The following is a 14,304-nucleotide window of genomic DNA, read 5'->3' as shown; positions in this document are numbered from 1 at the left end:
ATATTTATTTATAACGGATTGAAAATAGAATTATTTTTAAAGAAGGTGGATGTAATTGTAAAAAGAGTTTAATAAGCTTTTTTGGTATAAGCTCTAAATTATGTACATATCGCCCGTCACTTTCATTTAAAATGAAATAAGTCGTAACGTAGTAGGTGTACTGGAAAGTGTCCCTAGAAATCATCGAAATAAAGCTTTATAGTTTAGCATCTCACTTACGTTGAGAAGGTTTATCGTGCAAATCGATTATATTTTGAGTATTATAAATCTTTGCTATTGTTATTTAGTGTTAAAATATGAATGAGAAAAATATTTTTATATAAAAGAAGTAGAAATCTAAAATTTTGAATCGAAAACTGAGATAAAGGCTAGAGTTAAAAGTATTGTAAAAGAATAGTGAAATACACACCTTCAAGGCATATTATACATACTGCTCTTTTGGTCGTATCTGTAGTGCCATGGATGAAGGCCCTGACCTTGATGTTAGCAAGTGTTGGAAGGAGTACAACATTACAGACTGCATTATCAACTTCAGTGAATCATTCAGTGAGCTTAAACCAGAGACAGTGAATGCTTGTTGGCACACCTTATGGCCTGAGTGTGTGAATAACTTTCAGGGATTTCCGTCCATGGTAAAGGATGTGAATGACATTGTGAATGTTGCATGTCAGTTGGGTGGTGAGGGGTTTGTGGACATGGCTGCTGAAGATGTGGAAGAGCCGATTGGTGGGCATGGAGAGGAACTTACAGAAGAGGATTTGAAAGAGTTGGTAAAAATTGCCAAGAAGATATGGAATTACAACATGAAGGTTGGAGTATGGAAATTTTGGTGAATTATTTCGTCAGGTAAAGATGGTGAATGATTTCATTGTTGACCACGACCCTTCCATGGAACGCAGCCTTTAGATGGTCCGAGGAATCAATCAAGTATTGTTTTCCTATCGGGAAATGTTTCAAGAACTGAAAGCCAAGAGGGAACAACTGCCAATCAACATTTTTTTTTTTAAGAAAGAACCAGCTAGTGCTACCGCTGCCGCTCCACCCTCCTCTTCTCCCCAGCCACGCACCACCTCACCACCCTCCTCCCAGCCACCCACCACCTCACCACCCTCCTCCCAGCCACCCACCACCTCACCACCCTCCTCCCAGCCACCCACCACCTCACCACCCTCCTCCCAGCCACGCACCACCTCACCACCCTCCTCCCAGCCACCCACCACCTCACCACCCTCCTCTTCTCCCCAGCCACGCACCACCTCACCACCCTCCTCCCAGCCACCCACCACCTCACCACCCTCCTCTTCCCCTCAGCCACGCACCACCTCCCGGTCGCACACCACTCCACCAACCACCACTGATTCACCCTCTTCCACCAGTGATCTTGATGATCCACCTATGCTTCATTAACCAGATGTCTCCCTATATACAGTACACCACTTCATCAAGCTCCAGACTTCCACATACAAATGTAAGTACATTATTGTGACTTAAGTTTCTCATACACAGTATAGGTATACCTGTATATTAGTGCACTAAGGTATTACAGAAATGGCTATTTGCGGTTTTACCTATTCGCGCCATTTCTTGGAACCTATCCATCGCGAATGGCAAGGGTTTACAGTAATTATTATTCTTTGGTCACAATAGGGGTCTATAATGCTTGAAACATTCAATCAGATTTTCTCCACTCCAACAAAGGGGGTTCCAAGAAATAAATGGTCTTAGCTAAGAGGTGCTACAAAATTAAGTTAAGTACTTATTTCTCACCTTCTCCATCCAAGTATAACAGTCCAGAAGCTGGTAGTAGAGTGGTAGTTTATCTGGTGAGGGGTCCAAGGACAAGAGCCCTGTGTTACCCAGATTTACAGGGTTTGAGGGTGGATTAAGACCTGCTACTTGAGTCTCCAGTTCTCTGCAAGTTAAAAATATATATAAACAGGCTTTTCTTCCCAACTGAAATTCTCAATAGCTTAAAAAATTCATATTTTAACTGAATAATGAAGGACTGATGCTGAAATTCCATTACAACCATATCTGGCTTGGGCAACTCCTATATCAGCCAAAGACTATTGGATGAGACGCCCAATCCTACAATACGAACATGTATTTAGCCATAATCAGGGTAAAAAAAATTTTCTTTGCCTAAAAACCACATAGAGACATGAAATCACTGCCATATTAAGTGTTCGCATTTTCTGCCCCATTATTCCCATCTTCTTTCAGGCCCTACTTACTAACAAATAATTTATCACCCAAAGAACATCTGGAAAATATAGAAGAAATATATAAAAGCGTTCGGGTGCTAATCATCTGCTCCACCTTTACCATACAATGAGCTAGACTTTCTCCAAATAATAAGCTTTGTATTGGGAAAAATTAAAAAAAAGCGAGGTTAGTTATTTTGGAACTACAGTATGTACTCACATTTCAATCACATGTCACTAAAACATACTAGCAATGTTTACAACCCAACAGGCTCCTTGTCATTCTGTACAGTACTACAGTGGTCCCTCGGTTAACGAACACAATCCGTTCTAGAAGGTTGCTCGTTAACCGAAAAACTCATTAACCGAAACCATTGTTTCAATGGGTTTTTGGGTAATTGGTTCCAGCTCACCGAAAATTGCCTAAATTCAACAAAAAAGGTAGAAAGGTTCACTTACTTTCAGGTGTGTATGTAGAAGGCTCCTGGATGATGATGGGGATTAGAATGGGGGTGGAGGAGAACGGAGAAGAGAAGGCATTGGGGTGGAAGAGAAGTCACCCCATGGCGCCATTTCACCCATAAAATTTTAGTTCTCTTGGTGTAATTCAAGATTATTTTCTTTAAATCAACACGGCACTGCATTACATATTGTCAATATGTAAAATAAACTTCAAAATGACCAATAATTTGCTTGTAAACACAGAAAAAAAAGCGTTTAGCTGAAGAGAGTCTCAAGCAAGATGTTACCTCCACTGAAAAGACAAAAAGACTGACGCCTATATGCTGTGTTGGCAGGCTGAATGGCGTGCCACAAACTAGTTTCTTTACCTTCAATTATGTTCATAATTGTTAAAATTACTAAAAAACTTAATATTAAACCATTAAAATTATTGAATAGTATAAACTTCTTGATATTTACTAAAAGGGTAAGGAATTTAAGCCCTAGAACCGATTACTGTATTGGCGGACTAATACTACAGCTGTTGGACCGCCAAATGCAAGCTAAAACATGTGGAGGTCAGCTCGTAAGAAACTCGTTAATCGAGGGATTGCTCGTTAACCGAAGTTAAGAATTTTATGGAAGGTAACTCGTTAACCGAAATCTCGTTAACCGAGGGACCACTGTACAGTACAGTATTTTAAGAAAAAGCTGCGACCCACAGATATTTTGGCAAATGATAATGGTAAATGTTCTATTTTAGGTAGAATTGTTTCTTATGTTATGTGATGTGACATTTTGATTATACTGTATAGGTGTTTTTGTGACTGTATTAGCAACTTATTCTTTTCAGACAAGTCAAGAAATGAACAACGATCTCATCGGGAGTGTTTATTACAATTTATATTGCATTGAATTCGCTCATTTTCCTAAAGATGTTGTTTGGATAATAACCAAAAAATCAAAATGACAATTCACAGGTTAGGAAGATAGGTAGGTTAGGTAACATTCTAATAAGGGTATTATTTTAGTTTTGGTCATCCAGGGACTTGTACAAATTTCAGAAAGTATTTTTCACAGCAATATTGTGAAACAGAACTGGGTTTGTGGGCCAAGTCCGTTGTTGACAGGAAACATTATTGCAGTGAGGTCTGTATGAACTGGATGGAAAACCAGGAACCTATTGGTGGCCCAAATGCAATTGTAGAAATTGACGAAAGTAAGTTTGGTAAGAGGAAGTTCCAACATGACCGCTTAGTGAAGGGTATCTAGGTTTTTGGCAGCATTGAGTGTGGATCGGGCTGCATGTTCGTTGTGCCGGTTGAGAAAAAGTGACGCCGACACCCTAGTTTCTCATTGCCAGAAATTTATCACGCCAGACCACCACTATCTACAGTGATTGCTGGAAAGCCTACTCGAACTTGGGGTCCTTAGGTTATAACAAACCAAACCGTTAACAACAGCGAAAACTTTGTTGACCCTGATACTGCAGTGGAAGAGTATAAAACCCTGGGTTCTGAGGGCTGGCAACAGGGATTACCACGACAAGCACTACTTCGTTCGCTACCTGTTCTGCCACATTCACCAAGACCACAGCACAATCCTTCATCACTTCCCCAACACTGTGGCTCGCCGTTTCCTACCATCACAATAACAAATAACGGTATTATTGCGTTTTAACATCACATATTCCTACCACTAATCTATTATCATTCGAATAAGTCGTCTAATTATAAGATAATTTTCATCTATTACATTACCGGCGCAAATGTATGATAATGGAGACAGCATATCCAAAATGTTCTCTATTTTCTTCCATTATTCTTCCGCCATTATCGCCTACCTCACCTCCCACACTGATGTCTCCTTCATAAATCATCACGCGCATGCTTTCCCGTACACGTTACGCGGCCAATCAAAAGCGTTTTTTTGGCAACCAATTAAAATGATTTTTGGTTTAATTCGCTGTAATTTTGACCCAATCAAAATCGATTTTTATTTTGGGTCTCTCATATTTCCAAATTCATATTCATTTCCGACCATGGAAGTGTGTGATGGGTGTCACTTAAATTATATGGAGCTGATTGTGAGTTTTGGGAAAAAAACTAAAAAAACTGGAGCATTTTTTCGATCGCATGGTGTTCTCCCAACCTCAGTAAAGTGTCATAAGTGCAAGACAATGTAAATATCGTCAAAACCAACATATGTGGCGTTGTCCTAACTCGTCCCTTATCCCAAAGACAAAGAAGAGACAGCAATAAGGTAAGAAATAGGTGATTCCATCATATGGTGAGAGTCGGTTAGGTTAGGTTTTTGCTTTTTCTAGTGTTTTTAGGTGTATTTTTTATTCGCTTAGCCATTTTTTTTTTCGGAAAACGTCCCAAGAAAAAAATCGATAAAAAAAACCGGCCAATTTCCGCCGGAAATGAAGGTCATATTCGGTCTAAACAATCAATGATTACCACAGTGAAATTGCAGCTTTTCAAAATCGTTTTCTTTAAATTTCGGCCGCAGTTTAGTCATCAAGGTTAATATATAGGCCTAACCAACCAAGGCTGCATAGCCCCGATGCGGCTGTATCATCTCGCGTCTAGAAAATGCCTCAAATTTCACCATATCATAGTAAGTTCTTTCTGTTTAATATAGCGGGGGGTAGAGCCCCCTTCCCCCATAAGGAAGTTAGGTAAGGTTAGGTAGGTTTGTTGGGTTAGGTGTTCTTCATACCCACAAATGTTAAGTAGCGCTTATTTAAAAAATAATTTTTTTTTAACATATTTCCACAAACTACAACAGTGGCCACTATAATATAACAATGAAAATCCGGCGTTTTCGAAATTGTTTTCAATCAAATTCGCTGGCGGGTTAATCCTAAATAATTACCGTCATCAATTATTACCCTGCCTCCTCCATTAGTTTGTGTGGATTTTCAGTTTTGGCTCTCAGGTTGACATTTTCACGAGATTACCTAAAATAGCAGAACCTGATACTTCAAAAGTTCCCCGTCTCGCTTAATGTCAATAACGGACCTCGTGACTTTATATCCGTTAAGTATTACCCAACAAGAACACTCTAATTATTGTTTTTTTTTCAGAAAATCTAATTATGCAACAAGTCCTGTATATTCATAAGTTAAAGCTCACCGTAAATGGCATTTAACATCAGCCATGACCTTCATTGCCTCCTCGTGTACACTGCTGTCGCCTTCATTACTGTTTTCATCTCTATTGCCTTCTGAAATGAATTTGAAAAAAAGGGTAACACTACTTCTGAGTGTCCTCAGTGTGTTCAGTGTTACAGTAAGAGTCTCAACACTCGTCCCCTCCGGTGCCGCCATGTTCACTGAGCCAGATGTACGAGCTTCACGGCCAACTTCACGCCATCTCACGGCCAAACAGTCACTGAGCAGGGTGCCAGATGTACGACCTTCACGGCCAACTTCACGCCATCTCACGGCCAAATCTTTTTGGATGGGAAGCACAAGGCTATTTTTGCAATCCACACAAAATAAAAGTATCCCCTACAATATCCACTTAAAATGTCGTAATATAACCAAATTTTCACTTAGAATTGAGAGCCCAATGATTACATAAACATAATATCTATAATCTACAGTGAAGATTTACCTTAATCTGAAATGGTGGTGGAGCATGATAATGGTGGTGGAGCATGATAATGGTGGAGAACTTGATAACACTAGTTGGCGTAAGCAAAACGTCTAGTTAGTCATCGTCCCCTGGTTTGTTATATTTTCTACCACTGTCGTAGGACCCTTTTCATTTACTAGTGGACATTTTGAAAACTAGCACTCGGAATTTCAGAAAGTAACTCAGATGGCTTTGTTAGCTCTGAAGCTGCCTATTGCAGACTCAATTCAATTCAATTCAATTTCAATTGTTTATTCCTTGATAGAGGAAGCGGGATCCTAGTGCTGTCACTAGGTACCCCTGTACAATGACACCAGAAGCATCTGGCAAGTGTGAAAAGTATATACAGTATAAATATTATAAAGGGCTTACTAAAGCCTAAGGAAGGAAGGATGTTCCTTTAACACATAATTAATATTATTTACAAAATATCTGGCCAGTATTGGGAGGATCATCGTGTCTCCGTCAGGGGGTCGTGGAGTGGTGGTCCAGCAGGCGTCACGGAAGCGTTGTGTGTGGGGACATCTTAGGAGGTAGTGAATAAGGGTGCGGCTGTCGGGTCTTCTGCATAACGCACAAGAGCGTTGCTCAGGGGATGTGGGGATACCAATCTCCCAAGCAAAGTCATACCCAATGATGATACGGGCAGCAATCACGTCCCCCTTCCGCGACCCTTTCCCGTAGACGTACGAGAGGTCAGGAAGTTTACGGAGGACATCGTACCATGTGGGCGGGGAGTCCAGGGGGATGGCTGCTTCCCGAGCTTCTCTCTGTTTGCGGCGGATTTGGGTCCTAATCTGTAAGAGTGTTCGAGGAACAACGTAGTCAGGTGTGGCCTTGTTGCAGCCAGTCTTGGCAAGGTCATCTGCTGCCTCATTCCCCAAGATACCGACATGACTAGGTATCCATAGGAATGTCACAGGACGGCCTTCATCCTGAAGTGTGGATGTTAACCCTCGTATTCGGAGGATGAGGTCCTTATTTTCCCCAGATCCAAACGCGATCCCGTCGAGAGCAGACCTGGAATCGCAGCAGACAAGCAAGGGGCAGAAACCATCTGCTTCTTCCTCAGCGAGAAGGGCAGCAAGGAGGGCTATTAGTTCAGCCTGAGTGGAGGATGCCCCGTCAGAAACTCTGAGAGACAGTTTGATAGGCTCAGGGGCATGAGGACGGGAGATGTAGACACCAGCCCCGGCCCTACCTGTAGCGGGGTCAACAGAACCATCAGTGTAGAGGACGACCCTACCTGGGGACCAGTGAGCGATCCTGGAGAGGTGGTATTTGCAGAGAATAACAGGGTTCACCTGGGATTTCGGGAGCGGTCCACCGAGGGCAATCACTTCAGGTTGAAAATCCAGCCAGGGAGAAGGAGACGAACCAACAGCAGGGGTGACAACAATATCAGGCAGGAGGTCATATTCCTGAAGGGCTCGGATGAGTGACCCTCGCCACTGTCTTCTAGATGGAGGTCGGTCTCGAACAGCAGTAGTCAAGTTGGTTTGGACATAGTTGCCCCTAGGATCCCATAGAATGGAGACGGCAGTTTTTAGGTAAAACTCCTGGACACGATCCTGTAAGGGGGAAAGACCAAGTTCGTTATATAGAGAAGTAGAGCGTGTCCACTGAGGAGCCCCAAGGATGATACGAGCAGCTTTCCTCTGGATAACTTCGAGACGGTTGACAGCAGTCCGACTAATGTTGACGAGGGCAGGGGCGGCGTAGTCGACACAGGAACGAACAAAAGACTTGTACATGGTGAGAAGTACAGGGATGCTGGCACCAAGGGAACCCCTGCACATGGTAGAGAGGGGAGCGAGACGCCGAAAACATATGTCTCGAAGATAGCGGACTTCAGGGATCTGACAACGTGTGCGAGTTACATACACACCCAGGTATTTTGTCTCATTAACCCAGTCCAAGGGCGTTCCTGATAAGAAAAGGGGTGGAGGTACAACACGACCGTGCCACATGGCTTTTGTTTTCGCAGTTGAAAGAAGGAAACCAAGTGAATCACACTCTCTGGAGACCAGATCAAGGGCTTCCTGCATGCTGAGGTAGTCAGGGGCTTGGAGGAGGACATCGTCGGCATATCCTGAGTGGACAACTTCTGTCGGCCACGGGAGTGATGCAATGGAGTGCATGAGAGTGTTAAACAAGGTGGGACTCAGGACTCCACCTTGAGGGGTGCCGAGGTTCATTTCTTGAACAGGAGACATAGAGCCTTCAACGCGAACCCGGGCCTGACGTCCAGTGAGGTAAGAGGCGATCCATTGTAGAAGTCTCCCTTTAACCCCTAACCGTGCAAGTTCAGCTAAAATGAGGGCAGGCTGAGCCGTATCAAAGGCTCCCTTGATATCAAGGAAGACGGAGACGCAGGCAGTCTGATTGCAATAAAAGGAAGCAATGGAGTGTGCTGTGCTGCGATGTTGAATGAAACCATTGAGGGAGTTGTGGAAGCCGCCTATGGTGTGAAGAAGGCGACGATGGAGTACCCTCTCCATCATCTTGCAAACACAGGAGGTAAGACTAATGGGTCGATATTTCCCAGGATCTCCCGGCTTAGGGATGGGGATAATAGTGGCATTTTTCCAGTTGGACGGGAGAACCCCATGTTCATAAGACATATTGTAGAGAGCAAGCAAGGGGCCGTTAGGAATATTAGTACAGGCGTTGAGGACGGAGTAGGTTATCTGATCATCCCCAGGAGAGGTGTCTTTTCTAGAGCGACGAGCACTGTCAAGCTCGAACTGTGTGATGGGATGATCAGTGGGGGCAGGGGAGGTAAGAGCAGCACGAACAACAGGCTCAGACGCATCGATGCGGGCCTGCACTGTCTCCTGCATTGGATCTGGAAGTGCCTCAGGGGAGGAAGCTCGTGCCCAGTCCTCCATTAAAGAGCAGGCAAGGGAGGCGGGGTCAGGGTGGGGAGGAGGCCTCCGTCGAGTACCCCGTATAGCATTAATCCGATTCCATACATAAGAGGGTGACGACTGGAACGATAGAGATCCCGTGAAGGATAGCCAGTCCGCCTCACGTATCCGACGGCGCTCCTGAGTTGCAAAGGAGCACCAATTTTTGAAGTCTTCCCAGTCCTCTGGAGACCGAGACCTCCGTATGGCAGAGTGGAGATCACGGGTTACCTGCCGGAGATGTCTCATGGCAGGGATACGATACCAGTAGTTGGTGGCACTTCTGGGGTGACGGGGAGGGCGTGGAGGGGTAGCGCGATTGACAGAGTCATACACGGCATCAACAAAATCAGCGCTGTAAGAGTCAAGGGACTGAGGGACAACATAGGAATCCGCCCAGGTAGAAAGGTATTGGGTAAAGGGAGGAACAGCATCTTGTGTGAGACGAAGGCGAGGGGATCGATAAGGAGTTGATGTCGGGGCAGAGAAGGAGAGCCTGAGATGGGTAGTAACGGCAAGATGGTCACTATACAGAGCAGGCTCGGTGCAGACGGTAGGATGAAAGGAAGTATGACCGTTCAATAGTAAGCCAACATCAAGGAAACTGTGGGGGAGGCGAGTAGGATCGTCAGGACAAAGAAAGCGAACATCATCCCCATTAAGAAACTGTGAGAGATGTGATCCATTAAGGGTACATGGAGTGGGATGATCCGGAGTAAGAGTGGGATGGCGGGCATTAAAGTCGCCAAGAACAATAGTGGGAACCCCATCATGGAGGTCGTGAAGAACCTGGGGGTCCAGAGAATCACTCTTGAAATGAACATTGACTACACGAAGGGTCCGGTCACCAAGAGTAAGGGAGACAGAAAGTAATTCAGACGGGGGTCCATGTGAGTCAGGTGAAGGGAGACGAACAGATGGAATGGTGTTACGCACAAGGGTGAGGAGGCCACGAGCCTGCCCACGGTACCGAGGCAGGGTGTAAACAGAATAGCCAGAGAGGCGGAGTGGAGTAACATCGTCTGCGATGGTTTCCTGAAGTAGAGCAACATCTACTTGATGGGAGAGCACAAACTGGGCGAGGTCTGTCCGGCGAGGTCTAAGTCCCTGGATGTTCCATTGTAAGAAGAGGAGGGAACGGCCTCCGGTGTGAGATGAGTCGGAGGGGCTAGATCGGGCTCCAGAGGAGGTACCAAATTCTGTTGAGAGAAATGGAGAGGGAGGAGTGGGAGAGCGAGGGATGGATCCTCCATCTCGGGAGATGGAAGGAGGCGGGTCATCAGGGCTTGCAAAGTGTGCCCCTGTTGGGTCAGGGTGTCCAGAATGAGTTGTTGTTGCTTCTGCAATGTCGCAATTGTTTTCACAAACAAGTCGAGTTGGGCTGAGAGAAGGTTGATTTGCTTGGAGTGGCGATCCAGACGGAGAGTGATTGTTTCCATAGAACCAACTTGGTGTACCTGTGCATGAGCTGGAGGTGGCGGCGAGGATTGCCGAGGGCCCGACTGGGCATGTGGTGGTGGTAGCGACGGAGAGGGACGGTGAGGGTTCAGTTGAGTAAGAGGTGGTGGTGCTGGTGAGAGACAGCGGGGGTCCGGGTGGGCAGGAGATGGTGGTGACTGTGTGGCAGGGCCGGCAACGACCTTGTTCCAAGAACGGTAGGGAGAGGGAGGGAGGGGAGAAAGGATGGGTGGTAGGGGGTGATAGGGGGGGGTGGTAGAGGAGAGGAGATCAATGGGAAATCCTTGGTGGATGGAAGAGGCGGTGGTGGATAGGATTGAGGTTTGGTTGACAGGGGCTTCGTCAGAGACGAGGGCGGTGGTACAAGGTAAGTTTTCCCCGGGCGAGTGCCAGGACGCTGTGGGCAATTGGCATTCCAGGCGTGGTGACTGCCATGGCAATTGACGCACCGTGGAATAACTGGGATTTTGTTCTGAATTTTCGATTTGCATTCCAATGTGTCGTGAGGACCTGCACAGAAACCGCAGGCGACCATCCTCGTGCACTCCCAGGTGCGGTGTTTCCACGATTGGCAACGACCACAGATTTTCGGGGTTCCGATAAATCGGTCGAGAGGACAGTTGTGAATTGGTCCTACATTCACCTTCGGAGGGAGGGGGCCCACCCACCAGCCGATGAGTTCGTTGGATGGACGTTTGGAGACCGGGTTGATGCGGCGTTCCATGTCCAGTAGTTGTGGGAGAAGAGGGCGAAGATCGTCGATAGGGATCTCCCAGGGTACGTGGCGAACCATTACCTTGGTACGACGAGTTTCTGGGGTGATGATGGTGAACTTCAGCATCACCTCCCCCTGGGGAGCAGGAAAGCCCACCTGAGTGAGCAGGCGTACCGTCTCGTCCATTTGTGTGGTGACTATCACGGCTGTGGGACCTCGGCAGAGGCGAAGTGTTGAGTCCTGAAGTGGAGAGCAGTGACGGAAGAACCAGGTCGTCCGTGTGCTCAGAGGCAAGTCCCGAGGGAAGGCGAGACGACGAAGGCGCGACGGGGCAGGGAGACAAAGGGAATCCCTATGTCCATCGTCGGCGGAGGGTCGGTCATTGAGCCACATGTAGGCTCACTTGGGGACCCCGATGACAGGAGTCCACCCTCTACAGCCCCAGAAGGGGTGCAAGGGGGAGCCGTGGCCCCTGCTGGAGACCCTGACTTCTGAGGTTTCTGCTTCTTCTTTGACGTGTCTTCAAGAAGAAAGTCGTCAGCATCACTGTCACCTACTGCCGCCGTTTCCAACGAACGGGAGCGTTTAACGGCGGGCATAGGGCACGTTGGCAACACTGCAGTCAGGTGGAGTGGTAATGACGTCACACTATCACACTGCGCATGCGCAAACTTGAAAAACTTTGCTCAGAGGGATCGGGTGGTAGGACCAGATGTTTTATCCCCAAAAAATGACAAAGTCCAAAAGTAACAAAAAAATATATGCCACTGTGCTGATATCTGGGTCTTACTATAGTTGTCTGCACAGGCTGGGATTGGTAGACGCTCTGAATTCGTCAGAAATACGAATTTTAAGGAGCAGTCTCTTACAGCCTTTGTTGACACTACGCACGCATGCGCGTTTTCATTGCAGACTCTTTATTTTCTTATGTTCTTAACTGGGGCTAGGCGTTCCAGATTGGCCACCATACCCTCCTTTGCTCCCCTCTGTAGTGCGTCGGATATTTAACATGTTGGAATAGAAAATCATCTCTCAGAGTTTCTACGAAAAGTGACTGGATTATTTAGGTCGTTTGGCGTGAATTCATTTCTCCAGTCGATGTCGCCATAATTAGTGTTCCCCATGACAAGGGTGGCTAGGGTTCTGCCCCGGTACATTGTCAATTAAGTTTCTCTGGTTTAATACACTACATTTTGGGGGTATGAACATACATCAAACAAGGAGTAAGTCTCTTGCAAGTTTCTTGGGAAAGGTTCGTAAATGAGTCATATCCAACTCACATTCCTCCGGTTCGATTCTCCTGTTTTTGTACTGTAGTGGATACCTCCCTTACAAACGCTGAGTAGCCCACCCCGCGAATTACCCAGTGTCTAGGTCAACCAGCGCCGCCTTACATGACGGAGGTCAACTACTAAGCTACGCCTACCTCCGCTACTAAAGACCTGACCTCGTGGTGACCTGCCTCTACCTACACCAACCAACACCTCCTCCTGCCTGGTGGTCCTCGCTCCCGCCGGCGAGCATGGCGACCCACAAGCTGTCCTCCTCTGAGCATCCTCACCAACCAGCTCTCTCTACATCACGCTTGTAACCATGCTGCCTTCCCACCATTGTACATCCAATACAACATGTATACAGAGAGCACATTGTGAGTTTCCTTTCTCCACCCCATCCTGAGTGTGAACCAACAACATATACTGTACCGGGTTGATGTACCCTCAAACGCCGCTCTTTTGTCGTGTCACTATTAGTGTACATGACCTTCAAGCCGGAATTTGTCCTCTGCAATGTCTCTGGTCTTGGTATTGCAACACCGGCTCTCCTCCAGTTACCTCGGGTTAAACTTTTATCCTCTTCACCACTGATCTGCTCCTTGGGTGATCACTGTATCCCTTGTTATTTGTGGGGAGTTTTGTATTATTACGCTAAATAGCTAAGGTAACTTACGCTGAAATACCTTAGTAAGGTATAACTAAATTAATAATTACACGAGACATCAACAATTAAAAAATGTGAGAGCACTTGTAATTATTTTTGTATTTCGTTTTTCTTTAAGTCTGGATCTAAGGAAACTATATTTTTAAATTTAAGTAAAAAATATTATTTTTGAAGTATGACAAATTTGAAGAAAAAAAGTGGAAGGTGAATCAGGGAATCCTACACTATAACCTAGATTATGCATCATGATTATTCACGTGACAGACCAGACATAGTTTTGAAGAAAACAAAAAAAAATAATAATATAGTATTTTAAGTAAGATAAAATATTTAAAAAATATAAATGTTTCATTTATAAAATATGAAAAACAAAGACAAAAGCATGCAATGTGTCAAACACCTGGTAAGAGTGACAAAATCTTGGAACGAGCCTAAAGAAATGTCAGTTGATGGAGAGCTGTTGGAGTGGACAGACGTCAGTGTATACTTTTACTTTTTCTAGTATTCTTTATTCTTCAAAATGCCGTGGCCAAGTGAGATTGGCAGTAGTAAGTAACGTGATTATTAGTAAATAATGTACTTATATTTATATTAAATTACCTTTGCGGTAAATTTTCATTTTTAATCAATATGGCTCTCGAGCCATCAGTGTCCAAGAGGACAAACGTAAAAGTAATGTTTTTTTTTCCAATGGTTTAGGCTATTTTCTTCCATGACGTTTTTCTTGCAAATGAACTACCGGTAAAATGATCTAACTTAACCTCCTAAACTGAGCTCCTTCCCCTGGGTATCCCGGTAATATTTAAGTCATTTGCGAGGGAATCATCATAGAAGAGTGTCTTGAAATTGTCTAAATCATCGGTTAACACATTTGCTCAACTCGAGAGCCTTATTGGTTGAAAATGACAATTATATATATATATATATATATATATATATATATATATATATATATATATATATATATATATATATATATATATAATATATATATA

At 44.9% G+C, this 14,304-nt stretch overlaps 1 protein-coding gene across 1 annotated transcript; it reads right to left on the bottom strand.

Moving 5' to 3' along the window:
* Positions 1-1,728: 1,728 nt before the first annotated feature.
* LOC121858809 (mediator of RNA polymerase II transcription subunit 27-like) lies at positions 1,729-6,127 on the bottom strand (the record flags this gene model as incomplete). The annotated part of the gene is made up of 2 exons (XM_042355447.1): positions 1,729-1,912; positions 5,786-6,127. Coding segments are annotated over 2 exons (511 nt in total), but the record flags the coding sequence as incomplete, so codon positions are not given.
* Positions 6,128-14,304: the final 8,177 nt, after the last annotated feature.

The sequence above is a fragment of the Homarus americanus genome, unplaced genomic scaffold, assembly GCF_018991925.1.
Source record: "Homarus americanus isolate GMGI-L3 unplaced genomic scaffold, GMGI_Hamer_2.0 scaffold53669, whole genome shotgun sequence".
In the NCBI taxonomy this organism is placed as follows: Eukaryota; Metazoa; Arthropoda; class Malacostraca; order Decapoda; family Nephropidae; genus Homarus; species Homarus americanus.
Note: the sequence above shows the minus strand (reverse complement) of the source record. Positions and strands in the feature narration are given on the sequence as shown.